Consider the following 19600-nt stretch of genomic DNA (forward strand, 5'->3'; position numbering starts at 1 on the left):
TTCATAAAAGACAGAATAAGTTAATTCCCACAGATAATAGTCAGAGACTTCCATAGCCGCAGTGCAAATAATTAAATGTCTTCATCTCACAGTTAATGGGATTTTTGTTTATGGTCAGACAAGCTCTATCTTTTCTTAATTGTTAACAATTTGTCTCATGTTGATGTTGGATCTTTCATTTTAAACACATCAAGTGACCATTAAAATGACAAGAATAAAAACCCCTATGCGCCGTCATGTTCGGTAAAACAAAACAATAGCAATAAATGGTGATAGAATTCAGATTACGAACAAAGCAGTGGAGAAAACAGCAGGGGCTGATGCTGTGGAAGATGGAGGGTCTCTGCCAGCTGCTAATGATAGGCTATCTGTTAACGGAACTGGATGCTTTTGCTACAGATGAAGTCGGTCCCAGGATTGAGATAATGGATCATTGTTAGCATTCTTGCAAAGCATTTAGAGATTGTGCTGAGAAAAAAATTCACATTGATGCTAGCATGAAAGCTGAGCATTCTTAAGGGAAACGCTGATGGCCTATCACTTAGAAATGTCTGTTACATTTTCACTGGTGTTGTACATACTTGTGGTATGGTGCTGAGGTTATATTTTTCTCATGTTCAAATGATGTAGACAAAGCATTAGAAATAATCTTCAATACCACACAGTCCAAATAAAGTAGCACTTCTAGTAAGCTAGTTTCTATTGCAGGGATGTTAAGTTGGGCAACATTGCATTCTGTTTATTCAGTGTACATAAAAACTGAGCCATAACAGGACCCTTTATTCTTGCAGAGCTTAACTAATGCCTAATACAGGCATACTGCATACACCACTCTTGGTGATATGCAGCTTGCTCATAATGATGAAGCTAGACGTGTCAGCCAGGCTACAACGTTCCCGCCTCCTTCAGCAAGATCTGAAGATCTTTCATGTTTGTGTTTGTTAATGACTTTGAAAGCTACTTTGTAAAATTTTCTAAAAGGAATGCATTAATATTTACCTTTACAAAGATAATAATATTCAGATTGGATTGACAAAAACGTAGAATTTGTAGCAGGTCTGTCGTATTAGATTGCATTAATTTGTAACTAATGAAGACGCCAGGTATCTTCAGCACTCTATTAAAGATGCTGCACTACATCACACAAACACACAATGCCCTGAGAAAACAGATTTCTTTTTCTATGGCAACCTAATCAGTACAAGTAAACAAGAACAGAAACTAATTTTTTTTTTTTATATGCAAACACAGGCGGAGCAGGCTGATGGATGTAAGTGCACAAATAGCATAGAGTGTCCTCAGAATAAAACAAGTTGATGCATGTGGGTGAGTTTGAGTGTCTGACCTGATGTGGCACTAGACCCAGAGAGGTTGGAGGTTCATTCATTCTGTCATCACTGCTACTTGCCACTGCGTAGCCTCTGAGGGTTGGGAGAGAGAGGGAGAAAAATAAATACCAGAAAAAATTTGACTGAAAGAGAGAAAAAAAAAAAAGGGTTAAATCTCCCTAAACACCCCACAATATTACACTTTATTTGTCAGGTATGAGCCGAACAACAACTAACTCTATAGCGTGATGCTGATACATGGTATTATACAGGGTTGTAGCAAATCCATCCATCCATCCATCCATCCATCCATTTCCTCCGCTTACCAGACGTCCTTCTCCCCAGCAACACTTTCCAGCTCCTCCTGGGGGACCCTGAGGCGTTCCCAGGCCAGACGAGATATATAATCTCACCAGCGTGTTCTGGGTCGACCCCGGGGCCTCTTACCAGTTGGACGTGCCTGGAAAACCTCTAAAGGGAGGCGTCCAGGAGGCATCCTGATCAGATGCCCGAACCACCTCAGCTGGCCCCTTTCGACGCGAAGGAGCAGCGGCTCTACTCCGAGCTCCCTCCGGATGTCTGAGCTCCTCACCCTATCTCTAAGGCTGAGCCCAGCCACCCTACGAAGGAAGCTCATTTCGGCCGCTTGTATTCGCGATCTCATTCTTTCGGTCACTACCCAAAGCTCATGACCATAGGTGAGGGTTGGAACGTAGATGGACTGGTAAATCGAGAGCTTTGCCTTACGGCTCAGCTCCTTCTTCACCAAAACGGTCCGGTACAACGCCCGCATCACTGCTGACGCTGCACCGAACCGCCTGTCCATCTCCCGCTCCATTTTACCCTCACTCGTGAATAAGATCCCGAGATACTTGAACTCCCTCGCTTGGGGCAGTGACTCACTCCCAACCCAGAGGGTGCAATCCACCATTTTCCGGAAGAGAACCATGGCCTCAGATTTGGAGGTACTGACTCTCATCCCGACCGCTTCACACTCGGCTGTGAACCGCCCCAGTGCGTGCTGAAGGTCACGTTCTGAAGAAGCCAACAGAACCACATCATCTGCAAAAAGCAGGGATGTGATTCTGAGGTCCCCAAACCGGAAACTCTCCTCCCCCCGGCTGCGCCTTGAAATCCTGTCCATGAAAATCACAAACAGGATTGGTGACAATGGGCAGCCCTGGCGGAGGCCAACACGCACTGGGAACAAGCTCGACTTTGTGCCGAGTATCCGGACACAGCTCTCACTTTGGTCATACAAGGACCAAATGGCTCGTAGTAACGAACCAGGTACCCCATATTCCCGCAGTACCCCCCACAGGACTCCCCGAGGGACACGGTCGAAGGCCTTCTCCAAGTCCACAAAACACATGTAGACTGGATGAGCAAACTCCCATGCACCCTCCAGCAGACCTGCAAGGGTAAAGAGCTGGTCCGCTGTTCCACGGCCAGGACGGAATCCGCATTGCTCCTCCTGAATCCGAGGTTTGACAATCGGACGGAGCCTCCTTTCCAGCACCCTGGAGTAAACTTTCCCGGGGAGGCTGAGCAGTGTGATACCCCTATAATTGGAGCACACTCTCCGGTCCCCCTTTTTGAAAATGGGAACCACCACCCCGGTCTGCCACTCCACAGGCACTGTACCCGACTTCCACGCGACAGTGAAGAGACGTGTCAGCCAAGACAGCCCAACACTGTCCAGAGCCTTTAGCATCTCCGGTCGAATCTCATCCACTCCTGGCGCTTTGCCGCTGAAGAGCTTTTTAACTACCTCAACGACCTCCGCCAGGCATATGGACGAGTCTTCCCCTGAGTCTTCAGACTCTGCCTCTTCCACAGAGGACGTGTTGGTTGGGTTCAGGAGTTCCTCAAAGTGTTCTTTCCACCGCTCGACAATATCCCCAGTCCGGGTCTGCAGTTCTCCCCCCCTACTGAGCACAGCCTGAGAAAAGCCCTGCTTCCCCTTTCTGAGTCGTCTCACGGTTTGCCAGAACGTCCTTGAGGCCATTCGAAAGTCCTTCTCCATGGCCTCGTCAAACTCCTCCCACACCCGGGTTTTTGCCTCAGCAACTGCCGCAGCTGCAGCCCTTCTGGCCAACCGGTACCTGCCTGCTGATTCAGGAGACCCCTGGGCCAGCCAAGCCCGAAAGGCCTCCTTCTTCAGCTTGACGGCCTCCTTCACTGCTGGTGTCCACCAGCGGGTTCTCGGATTGCCGCCACGACAGGCACCGATCGCCTTCCGACCACAACTCCTAGCAGCAGCTTCCACAATGGAGGATTTGAACATGGCCCACTCGGATTCCATGTCCCCAGCCTCCCCCGGGATGCACGAGAAATTATTCCGGAGGTGGGAGTTGAAGACCTTGCGGACAGGATCCTCAGCCAGACGTTCCCAGTTCACCCTCACTACACGTTTGGGTTTACCGGGTCTTTCCGGCAGCCTCCCCCGTCACCTGATCCAACTCACCACCAGGTGGTGATCAGTTGACAGCTCTGCTCCTCTCTTCACCCGAGTGTCCAAGACATACGGCCGCAGGTCTGATGACACAACTACAAAGTCGATCATAGACCTTTGGCCTAGGGTGTTCTGGTACCAAGTACACTTATGAACCTCCCTATGCTCAAACATGGTGTTTGTTATGGACAGTCCATGACTAGCACAGAAGTCCAACAACAAAGCACCACTCGGGTTCAGATCGGGCAGGCCGTTCCTCCCAATCACACCCCTCCAGGTTTCCCCCCTGTAGCAAATCTACACAGAAAATATAACGTCAAAAGACTGAATTTGGTAGCCTATATTGAGAACTGAGCCATCCCATTTGCTTTAACAATGAAAAAGATTTACATTTTCCATGAGATCTGAGAGCTACTGCTCGCCAGTAAATCTAGCAAGGTTTAAAAGATTTGACTCTCAGTGGATAACAATGACAAAAACATCAAGTCTCACACTGAGCTCATTTTAGTTTTGCAAATTACAAAATGGCAAACCACTACAAAATTAATTCTTATGTGACAATCTTCTAAAGTCCATGGCTGTTCATATGAACGCTGGCATAAGGGCCTTAAAAAGGATAAAGAGATGGAGAGAAGTTGGTTAAAAAGAAAGGAATAAACACGGCTATGAAGAGAAAAACAAGGACACAGAGAGGGCAGAGCGAAGAGAGGGAGTTCTTGTGGTAAAGGAAGGAGTTGCACAACATAGAGGTACAGAGTGTACATAAAAACTTTCTTTCTCCTTTTTGCTCTTTATCCAGGATAGGCAGAGCAGCTCTGTAACGGCTTATAACATCTCAAAACACTCTGAGAGAAAATGGCTGCCTTATCAGGCCCAGCAAGCAGCCACTTTAGTACGACTTTCACCGAAACATGTACACACAATTACATTTCCACAAAGACATAGCTGTGCACACTTAATAAGGATGAAAACATCCCCATCAATGTTTGCGGGGGGAAAACACTATCGAGCGAGTACAGATTGCTAAGTGAACTTGAGAGTTGACTGAATCACTTTGTTCAAGCTTTTGAGGAATAAAAAAGAGATGGATTATTAATTGCAACAAATCGCAGTGAGCGCTAGTTCTTGGGCTGAAGTGCAGTTAATTCAGGGCGCTTTGCTACAACCAAATAGAAGGCACTACCTGCAGTGCAGTGAGACCTCAGTTTCAGGGTTGCTCCATCAAAAAGCAAAAGTAAGCAAGTAAAGTTTACTGACAGTTGAGGAGCCACAACATCCTAGGCACGATCTCCTTAAGTGTAAAGCCTGGAGTGAGGCAGCCAACACATTGAGGTAGGCGAGTGTCTGACCTGGCAGACCTCTGCAGGTTTTTGCGAGGATCTTTTATTGGATTCTGACTTTAATTGGTTTTAGTTGGAAAAAAAATCAAGATCAAGAAGGTTTGCAACAGGGGAGCCTGAGGCAAGGTGCATAAGAGACGTGGACTTGATACGCTGCACAAGAAAACTCAAGTTGGGATCAGGGAGCGTCCAGAACAAATTGCAAGGGAAGGAGTATCTGTCGCTGTCAACCCCAGAACTTCAAGGTCAATCGTCACAGCAATAGGATAAGCCAGGCTGATGCTCACCATAAAGGTTCAGAGCTGTTTTCATGTTTCCTTGACGACATTAAACGTTATTTTTGTGCATAACATACATTAAACAACGTAGCTGTCAGCAGAGATTAACAAAAAGTAAAACTCTGAATCCAAGTGCAACATTTTTCCTTCGTTCAATCAATTTAATCAGTCCTTCCTAGTCTTTAGAATTGGCCTACATAACTTTTGTAAGTGTGCTGGTCTTACCCTTCACTGTGCTGCAGAATGGACACCATCATCTCCACAGCCAGGGCTCCAGCAATCATGGCCAGGCCTGGTCTGCTGACGGTGCACTGCTGATCCAGAGTCCGATCCCTGGTTGACTGTTTACAAAAGAAGGGAAAACAACAAAATCAGTCAAGTAAACCACTGGCAATATACATTAACATAACAGCAGTGACATCAGGAAAAATGTGTTTTGGAAGATAGAATTTTTTTCCAATTATACTCAGAACGGGTCGAGATGATGCTGTTATCCAAAGTGATGTGGGTTGAGGTAGCAATTACTGACTAAATTGCTTGATCGCAGACTATTTACCACACAATGACAATGGGAGTCCTTTTAGTTAAGTGGTATTTAATGATGCAATACTATTTTCATGATTGAAAATTAACCCCATTAATGTCTGGACTAAATTACATTACACTTCATCTAATAGTTGTCTGGATATTGGTTGGATCAACAAACCAACATCCACAGAGCTACACCATGAGCATGGCTACAAACACAAGTGTTTGTTAGAACAGCTGATCAATGACACTGTGGTGAAGGACTGTGTGTGTTTCACAATATGTTGAAAATGTATCATTTTTCTTTAATCCAAAAAAAACCTTTATACGCATTTTATTATTTACAAGTTTCTATTCATTCATTCAGCAAACTTAGCTTTTGTGAGAGGAAGCTGTGCCTCTAATTCAAGTGTTAGCATCACTAAAACCTGTGACAGCAGGCTGGAGCCATATGGCATTTATAGGAGAAGTCAGAGCTGAATAGCACAGTTTCCAAACAATAGGCTGTGGCATTCAATAGCTGATTGATTGCTTTAAAAAAATACTCATATCAAAAGGTCATGAAGGGAAAAACAAGAGTGAAACAAAGAGTGTCACAAAGGGTACAAAAATGTGTATGGCGAGAAAAAACAAAGGCTACATCTCCCTCCGTCTTTAAAAAAAAAAAATACATTAAACATAACATTTCAAAATGGTAACATTTTTGCAGCTTATAACAATGATTATAAAATCCCCCAAAAAATGAATCACATAAACTATGCAATTTAAACCTGCAACAATACGTTATCAGATTGGGGCAACAGAATTTATTTTAAACACAACATTCACATATTATCAACTACTAATGTTGATATGCAGACAGTGTTAACACTGGGCAACCTTAGCATTCATTTTGAGTTTCTGGGTAACTGACAAAAAAAAAAAATCCAATATTCACTCTCCTTTGAGCTCTATTCTGGTCTCCATCAAGTCCTGAAGAATAAATCTGACTCTAACCTGCTACATACTAAATGTAACACTATGTTCACCAGTTAGTCGCTAACTTCTTCTGTAAACATTTGGTGCTGGTCTGGTAACATTTAGGTGGTTTATTACTGCTTTTCTTCTGAACACAGCGGCCTGCTGTGACTGCAGAGAAGGTTGCTGAGAGATATTTGCAACGATCCAATAAAGACTGAAAAGCTCCACAGAGCTGAGGGGAACTGCATAATTGGGTTGAAATTCACTTAAGGGTATTGACGATGAGAAAACACCTTTCACCTAGTCATTTGGCCCATTCTGAATATCAAACAAGCTTTAAAAATGAGTGCTGGTTGAAGAAAACACATCTAAGAAACCTAATTGCTTCCTGTTTATTCTTAAATGCTTGACCTTTTTGCCAGAGTGTTGGTTCTAAGTGCATTGCGTGAGCTAATGAGTTGAGTGCATGCGTGTAATCTGTGTGTTTTCCTCACATCTCCTGGTGCCACGACATCATTGCAGAAGTAGCAGCCCAGCTTGTGCCCTGGGATGTTGGAGAACAGAGAGGATCCTGGGACAGAGCCGGCAGGTGTGGAGGACGAAGAGGAAGCAGAAGAACAGGAAGTGGAGGAATCTGCCCCTGCAGAAACACTCTGACTGACGGGGGGCTTCTTCAGGCCGTGGCGCATCACGACAAATGTGTCAAAGCCCAGAGCGGAGTTAACCACCAGCTGAAGGGTGAAAAACAACAATTATGGTAATTCATAATAACACGTCATATGTTTTTAAAAAACAGTGACAAAGAAAGATCTTAAATGGCTTTGGCTTGATCTGTTTCTCCTAAACACAAACACAGCACATTTCAACCAAATCAAATGAGCTAAATGGCTCATTTTACACAAACAACAAGGATGAAATGGGTAAAATCATTAAAAAAAATAATGACACAAAAAATGAATAGGCTCTTTACAATGTTGAAAGCCTCTAGACACTCAGAGAGGCAATGGAAATAAATTGTGAAGCCACTTATCGGTGAAGTCTCAAACAGCCCCACAGCACAAATGGCAAAATAACCTTTCAGCTGACCCGGCCAACAAGAAAATCTAATCAACAGTCCAAAAAACATTCAACTGCTAATAGCTGCATCGGTGAGACCACTGGAGGCATTAAAACGTAAAGACACAACGTTGCTAAATCTAACATTGCCTGGCAACTAATAGAATCCAAGCTGTTAAACAGAAAATGGGGCTAATATTATTGGGCTCATTCAATTTCCTGGAAGATAAGTGAAACTGTTTCCAAATTGAAAAGCTCCAGCTTAAAGTAAAACAAAGACAAGTTATAAAAGTCTCCATCCACAGTGCTGCATTTTGTCTCTACTGGTCCATCGGATCCTTTAAGCAAACAGATCTGTGGAAAGCCTCAGTTTTTTATTATTTTAATTAGCCTTAGTACTACCATTGATTTTTGTGTTTATATTTGTGATCACAGTGCAACATTGCAGACAAATGTCTGGTTTGTTGCATACATTAATGTATATTTTTTAACACTTAAGAAGAACTGCATCAGTGGTTTTGGCTTGTGGTAGATTATAAAACAATTACCCATTTAAACATCCAGTAAACATAAGTCAACATAACACACAACATTAAAATCTAACACTGTCATATGATTCAAAGTTTGCATAGAAAATGTGATTAGTGCAGCGTTAGTGACCCCACCCCCGCTGGTCACTGACAGTGTGGCTGTTCTGTTCTTCCTACCTTCCTCTTGCTGGCAGCTATCACAGTAGGCAGCCAGCGGCTCTCCCTGGTATCCATAAGTAAGAAGACCACATCATGTTCTGAAATGAGCTTCTCCAGCTGCTCCACATCCCTCTGGGCCTGGGAAAGAGTGGCCTCAGAGAAATTCACTGGATGACCGGGCATGGGGATGCTCATATTGAAACCCTCTGCATTCTGTAGGAGGACACACAGAGAGAGAGAGTCAGAGAAAAACATCTGAGACTGAATACTCCATGAAAATGTACAAATGCAGGGTTAGGATTGTATCCAATTTTCTTGGACAATGATATCAACTTTGTGGTTTTCAATTTTGCAACATCTGTGCATCTGCAAACATGAAATTGTAAAAACAGAATTTGAATTATGATGTGCATTATACATACATTTTAACTTAACTGAAAAATTTCAAATGAACAAAGTTGTCTCTCGACATCCAAGTTCTAAAGTAATTAATAATAAGGATTTCCCTTGCCTCTAGATGGTGCACATTAGCTGCTGCCTTCTTTCAAATGCAACGTGGGTATATGCAAGAACACTTTAATTCCACGCCGTCTAAAACAAGCCCTTACATAAAATATTTCCAACAGTGTATAAAATGTTTGCTTTGTGTTTTAGAGCTATCTTAACATACTTGACACTACAGAAAAATCTTGAAATTAAAAACTTACTATTAATAAATTATCAGTTGCTGTATGAGAAGCCAGATGCTGAAAACTAACCCCCCCCCCCCCCAAAAAAAAAAAGTATTGTTGTGCTTTCTGCTGAGTGACATACTAGTCAAGAAAGATAATTGAGTGCAAATTGTGGAGTGTGCTTCATCACCACAGCTGACCTGAGGCCAGTATGTATTTGACTCTCCTGTATACGTCAATGGTATGGAAGTATGTAAAGGAAACCCTTGCCATTTCCAATTCCATAAAAAATATTCAATGACCGATCTTATCCATTGCCAAACTTATTACTGTGACTCTCTCCAAGGAATAAAGGCTTGACGGCGAGGCGAATAGAAATGTCAAGAGTCATTTTATAATCAAGAGAAGGACAGAAAAGGGCAAAGACGAGGTGAGAGGTCTTAACAAGAAGAAATGCCACTCTTACCAAATCAGTGGATCTACTGCCTTCGCTCTCCATGTGTCGAGAGTGGGAGCTGTTAACCGAGTCTTCAATTTACTTTTTATTTCACTCTGACTCAAGTGTTGCTAAGTATTAAGGATGTTATTTCAGGCTGCAGGGATGATAATAATATTCTAGTTTGCCTCCAAGAAAGTCACACAAAAATCATTCTGACTGTGGAAAAATCCTTTCCTGAATAGATCCAACAATTCCACTGTTGATATTTTCAACCAGCTCTGACCTCACTGTTGACAAAATTTAAAGAGAAAAGAAGAGCAAACACCACAAACTATCCTGTAAATGTCAGGTGACAGTATTTGTCCACAGACAAAATATGAAATCTGCTTTCAACCTTTTCAACATTGTGACCTTGTGTGAACCGACTCCTCGGTTCAATTGATGCATTTCTGTGCTCTCTGGGTCTGTTTTTCTTTCTAGCTTTCACATTGGCACCTGGTGCCTCTGTGTTTGTAGGGAAACAAGACAGTTAAGGGGAGGGGGAGCACAGAACCACACAGATAAAAATAGGAGGTCAGGTATGGATGCAGCTAGTATAGGAGGCCGACGGTAAGATGTCTAGACAGACACCAGATGTCTTGAAAACCCAGAGCCATCCATCAAGAGTTAAGCCTTTGCTCTTTACTTTCTTTTCTATTTCCACAACAATAACAGGGAATCAGAAAATGCAGGGGCAGACAGAGAGACTGGGATAAGAAGTTGATGACATGCTGGCATGCCAATTATTTTTGTGTGTGTGTGTGTGTGTGTGTGTGTGTGTGTGTGTGTGTGTGTGTGTGTGTGTGTGTGTGTGTGTGTGTGTGTGTGTGTGTGTGTGTGTGTGTGTGTGTGTGTGTCTCAAGGGGACATCAAAGGTCTTTTTGTCTGGGACCCTCTAAACCCGGGCAACTATATCTTGTTTTAGGAACCGCCTATTACCAAGTCATGATTGCAAGCTTTGCGGGGTCAATAACTATAAAATGAGGCTTCAATCTTACCGAGTTCAAGGTAAATGACATCACAGGTTTCCAGTCAGACAGTAAGTGAGTCTCAGTCAGTTTAGTCAAAACTCAAAAGTCGCATCAAAGTCCAGAGGGTTTAAACATTATATTAAACAGACTGCGCTATACTTTCCGGATAGAAGACTACGATATGCATTTAAAAAAGAATGTCTGTTATCTGAAAAAAAAATCTTAGTGATGCTTCAAAAGATTCACAAGATCAAAAACTTGTGTTACTGCCGACTGCACAGGTAGCGACTTTAAGCCAGTATACGTTCTCCTGGTATCACATCAGTGGATGAAGAAGTACTTAGATCATTTCTAAAAATTAGAAATATCCCTATTTAGCAATGCTCAATGGCAGGTAAAATGTCTACATTCAAAAATGTATTTAAGTAAAAGTACAGAAGTATTAGTCTAAACAATGTACTTAAAGTATAAAAATTGAAAGTATTTAATTCTGCAGAAATGTTATATTACTAGATATGTATCATCGGTGAACATGTTTTCAGTACTTTAATGTTGTAATAAGTTAAGGTTTCAGCCAATTTTAACTGCTTTATTTTGGTAGTGTAATCAATACCAATGCATCATTTTCCATAAACTGAATACATGTGTTGCATGTAAAATCTTAATTTAAAAAGTAACAAGTATCTACAGCTGTCAAATGAATGTAGTGGAATAAGTGAACAATATTTAAAAAACGTAGAGTAGAAGTGTAAGTACCTAAAAAATGTAAAAGTACATGTAGTTTGTTTTTGTTTTTGATCATTTCACAACGGACCCATAACCTGAGATTGGACTGTTTGCCAGATGATTAAAGAGATGAGAAGGAATATTTCTGTTACACAAAATTAAGTTTTTAAATTATACAATTTTTTTTTTCCCGAGCGATATACTGTATTCTCTAACATTTGCAGGCCCCCTAAAAATCCTTTAAATTAAACAATTTGAGAGCAAAAAATCACTTTTGGTCGAACTGCTCCCTTTAAGGTGTCCCAAAAGGGTTGGTCCCCACTGAGCTACAGGACCTAATAACTGCTTACCAGAAACAAGGCAGTAATTTTAATTTAAGACGACCATTTAGTAAATGGGTTGTTTAATTTGAACTTCTGAGACCTCCTGAATCGCAGCGTTACATGCCATCTGAGGGTATGCCAAATCAAAGAGAATCATCCTCGTATGAACTGCCTACATCTTCTTGCAAAACTAAACATGCACTCATCAGCACACAGGTGTACACATGATTCACGTCATAAATATGCATTCGGTCTTTGTTTTTCCAAGAAGCTTAATAAGAGATGGTTGCTTTCTCACAAAAACAGAGCCCTGCTGTGAGTGTTTGGCTGCTTTTTCATTTAGTAATACAGCTAAATATCGTCCCCGGAGCCCCCCCCACTCATTAATTAACAAAGTAATGAAAGTGCCTTCATTAATTTGCAAACACGACTCTTCATTTTCTGCATGGTTTGGCCATCACATCTCAGACACGACCAATCAAATAGGAATATGATTATAGGGATATATATATATATATATATATATATATATATATATATATATATATAAATAAAATTAAGATTAAGATTATAATCTCAATGGTGTTGTACAGCAGTGTAATCTGCCGCACAAATGTGAAAAATATATACTTATCAATTTAAGGTATGAAAACTAATAAAAGAGGACAGATTTCTGATGATAATATCTCAGATTTTTCTAATTGACGGATGACCTCACATACAAAGAGAGATCACATTCCGCATCATGGGCATCATCTTTTGATTTTATGCACTCACCACTCCAGGAAAGATTTTGGTGAGTCGATCCACAGCTGCCATGGCTTTAAACTTCCCTCCTCCGAGACAGTCCTCAAACTCATAGAGCGGCTGCCGAACTGGATTGGAGTATGAGATCTTCGCATTGTCTACAAATGTGATGTGTCTCACGCCCCATCCCTGGAGCACAAAAGGCAAACATTCATTCATATTTTAAAATCACATTATTTTTGTAAGCAGCTTCAGCGACCATGAGTGGGAGGTTCTGTACCCAGTGTGTGATTCTAAATAATACCTGCAATTCCACTTTCATTTAAAAATAATGGATGCATCAGTGTGCAGGTAGTAAAACCCTCAAGTTATTCTAGCTGTTGTTCATTCATTTCACTCTCTGTTCACACAACATCTAGCCACAATATCAATAACATTAGACCAAGTCGGTATTAACTGGTGTCCAAAGTTCCCCCAGAACAGTAACTGACGAGGACAAAAAAACATAACCATGTATTTATAATGAACATCATAACTGCAGGCAGCAATACTCTGACAGCCCTATAATGCAGTCTTAGTTTAAGTTCCATTTACTTAAAAAAAAACCATTGTATTCTAGCTAGCAGGTGGTTGTATGAAAAATATTTCATTAAAATGTTTCTGCTCTGTACATGGAAATACATTCCAAAATTATTTATTTGAGAATCTGAGGCGAAAATATTTAAAGTATAAAGCAAATTTCATTGCATGCGTTTTGTTTCCTAGAAGAGTTTTTAAAAATGTATTGCATGACTGCAGATGAATTTTGGTTTAAGTCTTTCTGTCCCATCTGTCCTGGAAAGTAACAGATAACAGCTTTCAATGAAGCTGATCCATCTTTTGGAGACTGCACTTTTGCAGAGCCATGTACAAAACTGACTAGTGAAATCTGTGGAACATGTTGAATACTCTGTCAACAGTTGGTAGCAATTCACTGATAACTGAGCTGGTATTTTCCAAGACATTAAACAGCTCATCAAAATCCTGACTTAGCGGTCACTGATAGCTCTCTGTTAATGTCAATGGTAACCATATGTACAATAATATGACAATTTAACCAGTACAACAACCAGATATCAGTTAAGGTATTATGCCACAGAGTGCAGCACTTGGGAAGCACAATGTTTTAACTGCCTTACCACTTGTAAATTTGATAATTGAGTCAATTAAAGTGACAGGTTGGACTGTTTCCTTAGATGTCCATCAAATGTTGATTGAACTACATCTGTACAGGCTGTCTCAGTTTTATAGTTATCTTTAGATGTCTGCACCAAGATTAATCCAGCATGTTCAACTCCCACTTAAATCAAAGAAAAATTGAACTGTCATTCAGAGGAAGCTATACATTTAAAGTTGTGTCATATTAAGCTCACCGATAGGAGATACTGGATGGGTTTTCTGGAGAACAGACTATTTCTACAATTGTAATATCCTATATATCCTATATATATATATTCATTTTTTTCTTAAACATGAGTATAGTAGAAGTGTTTTGACAGCACATAGCTGTCAAAAGTCTGGGGCTAGTACAGCAGAAATAACACATGAAACTGCTGATTAAACAAAGATTAACAGCAAAGATCACACTAATCTCCTAAAAGCTTTTTGGTCAAGTACAATTTTACATAATTTGCTACATCCTAAAAATTAAGTGTCTCATTACTGCGTACTTTAATCCCAAATCCATCTTTTCATCCAAGTATCCTCCCACCCTTACCATCAGAGTCCTGGCTACATTGCAGCCCAGAGTCCCAGCTCCCAGTAGAAGACACTTAGTGGAGACCACCTTGTCCAGGTCCAGGGAAGGAACCAGCCTCCATCTCATCAGCTTCAGATTCAGGTCCACTGATGACTCTGCAAGTCTGCAGACAGTCAATGGAGACAACTGAAGATACTCTTTGTTCACAGAGAGAAATAATTAGATGTAGATCATCTACTTTGCCCAATGCTGTTCATTAATTTATTTTATATTGATAGTTGAAATGTGTTTTGGTCTGAAGGCTAACACAGACCAGTTAAACCGTTATACCTAAACACCTTGTAGTGTGTTCATTACCTTTTAGGGTCCATGCATTCACTGAGGTTGACCATCCTGGGTCCCATGGCCCCTTTAGGGTTCTTCTCCCAACCTACACTCTTAGGACATGCTGTGGAACAAAAAAACATAAACAGTGTAAAATAAGCATAAAATGCCCCTACTACATAAGTGAGAGACGTGGAAAGATTTTTCAGAAAACAAAGGGCAATGCAGAAATTTGGGTTTTATCTGCTCAAGTTTCAATTTTGACATTTCTGCCTCCATCCCGACACAATAGAGGCAAATGGAATTTCACAGTATTCACAGCATTGAAAACACATTTAGACATCTTTTTGGTGACAATGTTGCAGTTAATCTGAATTATACACAAATCGCATTGTTCACAGTTTTCAGTGTTACTTCCTTCCTAGGGAGAAAAAGTTCCCCTGAAAAAATGTTGACAGCATGTCAAACAGAAGTGGACTAATGAGAAAAACATGTTTTTTATAAAATTCAAGCATACAGTGAGTGGTGCAATGAGATAGGCACAAAAAGATAACCAACTATTGCCTTCACTCTCTTTACCACTTCATCTTCCCCTCAGTATTAGCTAAGGATTCTGGTTAATATTTGTGTTAATTTGTTCACATTAATTAGGATTCCACCCAACTTCTGAATAATAAAAATCATAGAGTTAAATGACTTAATTCATTTAAAATTGGATTTGATTTATTGCAATAAATTATTGTAGCAGTATGATATGTAACAGATTATTGTGGCCAACATAAGTGAGTCAGGGAGGAGCAGAGTGTTTGTAAGCGCAAGTTAGTGAACGCTGTGAAATTTTAGTGTTGAGTTGGACTCAAAGTATTCAACTTATTCGCTCTAATAAAAAACATGAAATGATCACTTTCTTTCCGGTCCACTCAGCCTTTCTTTCTCAAACTGTTGCTTGGACACTGCTTCACACCGTTTACTCCTCGCTGATCAGTGTTGGCTGCTAGATGCACAATTGTCGCTGGGTAAATACAGTTTAATATTGGATCTGGTCTGAGATATGTAAATTTTAAATTATCATGAAGTTTTTTTTCACCATTCTGAAGCGCAAAACTCTTTTTGGTTGTTGCAACAACTTAGCCTGGTGTATCTGAAAACGTGGGTTGAGCTAGATTAATTACACCCTTTCAAAACAATACCAAATTTGCCCATGCAAAACCAAACATAACAGACAACTCTATTTTTGTAGCATGAATGCATATTCTGTCAGGTAATTAAAAGTCACATTGTGATGAAGAGGTCGACTGAATAAACAAAGACACATCTCAACAAAAACCATCAACCCCTTTCCCATCCTATTACCATTTAAATTACTTTCATCCCTTATGCAACAGATAAAGGAATAATGGAGGAGCTGTGTGAGATTAGTGTGGCTTGAAACAGAAGCAGAAAGTCTCAGTGGAAAGAAGGCGAGCACTGATGGCTCAGTTACAATATACACAGATGCATTCAGATGAACAAGAACAAATGCATGACAGACAAAGACATGAGACATACCAACACACGTAGACGCTACGCACTGTTACGTGGACAGATACTACCAGAAGAACACATAAAGAAAAGGAAATTACCCGAGTTGATGGGAAGCTCAGGAAGTTTTATCTGGAAGATGACGCTGTGCTGTATGGAGCGGCTTCCTTGCATAGTTCGGTCCCTGAAACACAGCAGCTCCACTGTGTCCAGCTTAGAGCCCCTGACACAAACACACAAATCAAGGAGAGACAATGCAAATTAACATACACACACACACACAATATTATTGATAACTATCAGGGTGTAAAGAGAATTGCAACAAATATAACACTTTTTTTCTAAAATACATTAACCACCCTGGCTTTACACACACACACACACACACACACACACACACACACACACACACACACACACACACACACACACACACACACACACACACACACACACACACACACACACACACACACACACACACACACACACAATAAAGTGTACGTTTGAAATAAAAAAAATCAGTGACAATACAAATATCACAAATACAATTTTACATGGAATATGCTCTCTCTCCCTCTCTTAAACAAGGAACAACAGACGTAATCAACACGTTTCCACATACCAACACACTTCCTAATATGGTACTAAATGACCACAGTCACATTACACAATCAAACTCCAGTGATACAACTGAATACGCGAGACACTGCGGCTACATTGTAACTCTATCTTCACCTATTTTAGCCTTTATCAACAGTTTATGGTTAACACTGCAAGAGTAGTCAAGCACAAGATTGATGAGGTTTGTATTGGATGACAAATGCCTCTAAATACAGAGCTGAGGGCCAAACTGTCCAAAGACATTTGCTGCTGATAAGCCCCTGGTATCACAGGATTCTATTGCTAAGCCCACATGGGATTTTCCTTGTTTAAATAAAAAATAATTATGCAATAAAAATCCGCTAGAAATAATAATACAAGTGCCAGGAAAAACTAAGCTCTCTGGGGAAAATTGTGGCAACATTTTCTTTTTTAAATTGCAGCATTGAAATGCGCAGCACTAAATGCAGTTATATTTAACTGACATTCCCGGAGGATGGTGCAATACGATGATGTGATGTAACATTGTTTTCATTCATTTTCAGAAATGATTAAGATCAATTAGCCGTTTGTCCTTGTTTACACCAGTAACCCATCACAGTTATGTCTAGTGTTGTTTTAGTCAAAATCATGTTACTGCTCTGTTGTAAGTTCTTCTGCCCTCAAGCTTTATTATCAGAAAACTTTGACTTTGCAGAAAAACAGTTATTCAAAATCTTAGCATTCAGTTTTCATGCTGCTAGAGCACAGACTGCCTTCATGCTGATTTGAGGTTTTCACCTGCACTATTCATCCATTTTTAACAAATAAAGTGAAGACAAATTTGTTTAGTTGAGCTTATAGTGTACTTTTGTCCCCTTGTCCTTGGTAGGCATATTTATGCTGTCTGTCTGCGTGTATCTTCTAACGTTTCATCAATCTGTAAAGCAAAATAAAAAAAGCACTTCTTTGGGAGACTGTTTTCTACTAATAATGCTTAATAACTAAAAAGCCTTGCAGTAAGAAAAAGAAGTGGCTACAATGATAACATGGGAAAGTCTCTAAGGACAGACTTGTTTGAAATCAAGAATAAATTATATCTGTAAGTAAGAAGCCAAATTTGTTCCAAACAGAGACCTATTGTAGATAGCTACAGTTCTTCAATCATTGGCTAACAGTTTCGTTTCTACTTCCTAATATTGCATCAGTCTTTTCAAGCTGGTTGCTTATAGCTACAGTAAGGGGTTTTGAAAACATTGCACAAGATAAACTCTTGATTGCTAATTATAGCTGACATGGGATTAAAGTTTCTGAGAGACACCTGCAGAGTAAGTCACTTGCTTTTAATCTTTCTGTAAATATTTGAATACGCTCAGACCTGGATTCTTAGATTTATGACTGAACATTTAATCCAACAACTTGCACCACTTCCCCACTGGTGAACTGAAATATTTCCTCTGTAAATATTTCTATGAAATATCTCCCTCTGCAAAGCACACGGAAGCCTCCACATAACACCCTCATTTCTGCAACAACTTGAATCAGTAAACAATTTATAAGCTCTTACATTATAATGCTTTGAGTATAGCATAAATTAATCTTATTTACAAAACAAGAAGTCTCACATGCTTTCTTTACATGCTGACATGTAATACTGAATTTTTCATAATTCCCTCCCTTCATAACCGCTCCTTCAACTTTTGAATAGCAGAACAGAGCCATTTTCCGGCTGTTTAAAACCTCAAATATATATCGTGGCAAAATATTTCAAATTTATAACATCAACAACAGCCTAAAGTATTACGAACTATTATCATTGATAATATACAGCAGTTGAGAAGTAGAGCATTCAGTGGCTAGCTTCATACTTTGTTTACTAAGTTTCAGGAGTTTGGTGTTTACACAAGATAGCCAGTGGTGTCTACAGACAGCAGCTGCTGTGTGCTGCATGTGTCATAGATGGGCCTGGCATGGGTTAACAAACAAGCCAGTTATGTTCACTTGAATGTAGCAACCGCATGATCCGACTCATATAAAATGATGTATCTATACGGAGGGAGTGAAACCATCACAAGCAGAGGCCCTGGTAACTCACGTTCATGCACACATGTACTGTATTTGTTGTAATTTTGGGGGGAAAAAAATACCTTTTTGAATAATTTTTGATAATATTGGAAATCCTTATGTAGATAGAATATTCTTGGCAGCACGCAATAAAGTTCTCACACTGAAATTTCTGCAGACAAAGATGACTAGATTACAAAAAATGAAGTGTAAAATCCAACTTTTGTTTTTACACCATGGCCTGAGCAACATGTAAGAAATTGAGAAAAATGGACCTCGTTTATCAGGAAAATTTACAGCTATTGCAATCTTAACTGCAGCAGTCATGTTCTGTGTAATTTATGATGTTTATCTCAACTTCCCTAAACTCTAACAACACAGCTGTGGCTAAGCAACAGCCAAACTCTGTTTTTTCACTCTGAGTGCGACAGAAAAGCTTTGATTTTAGCAACGCCATTAAATTTTGGTCTGCATCTTTACTGCCACGTTGCTTACATGACCTGCTCCCAACACTTCAGAGTCAGGAAATTAGTTAAGCAGAGATTTCCTTTTCTCTTACTCTGTGGCTTGGTGCCTAAATAAAGTAGTCAGTGTAAGCTGAAAAACATTCATAGAAATTCACAAAGACAGCATGTGTTTAGGGACCCACAATGTGAACTTTCTCTTCTTTTAACAGCACATTCACAGACACACACAGAAGTACGGCTTACCATCGGTTGGCTAAGAGGACCAGCAGATTTCTCAAAGGCCAGCCCGGATGTTGAGACAGAGTACACGGATCATAGACACCCACAGTAACCTAGAAAAACCAAACAAGGTGT

General features: G+C 40.3%; 1 protein-coding gene across 3 annotated transcripts in view; it reads right to left on the minus strand.

The window, feature by feature from the left end:
• atg7 (ATG7 autophagy related 7 homolog (S. cerevisiae)) overlaps window positions 1-19600 on the minus strand; it is a 57527-nt gene that overhangs the window by 33592 nt on the left and 4335 nt on the right. For all 3 annotated transcript variants that reach the window (XM_054616441.1, XM_054616439.1, XM_054616442.1), the window contains exons 8-16: window positions 19490-19578; window positions 16235-16356; window positions 14646-14736; window positions 14307-14451; window positions 12581-12739; window positions 8653-8847; window positions 7384-7620; window positions 5627-5742; window positions 1346-1421 (exon numbers count right to left, since the gene is read on the minus strand). In XM_054616441.1, coding sequence (XP_054472416.1) covers window positions 1346-1421; window positions 5627-5742; window positions 7384-7620; window positions 8653-8847; window positions 12581-12739; window positions 14307-14451; window positions 14646-14736; window positions 16235-16356; window positions 19490-19578 — 1230 coding nt within the window. The remainder of the gene's footprint in view (window positions 1-1345; window positions 1422-5626; window positions 5743-7383; window positions 7621-8652; window positions 8848-12580; window positions 12740-14306; window positions 14452-14645; window positions 14737-16234; window positions 16357-19489; window positions 19579-19600) is intronic.

The sequence above is a fragment of the Anoplopoma fimbria genome, chromosome 17 (genome assembly GCF_027596085.1).
Source record: "Anoplopoma fimbria isolate UVic2021 breed Golden Eagle Sablefish chromosome 17, Afim_UVic_2022, whole genome shotgun sequence".
NCBI lineage: Eukaryota > Metazoa > Chordata > Actinopteri > Perciformes > Anoplopomatidae > Anoplopoma > Anoplopoma fimbria.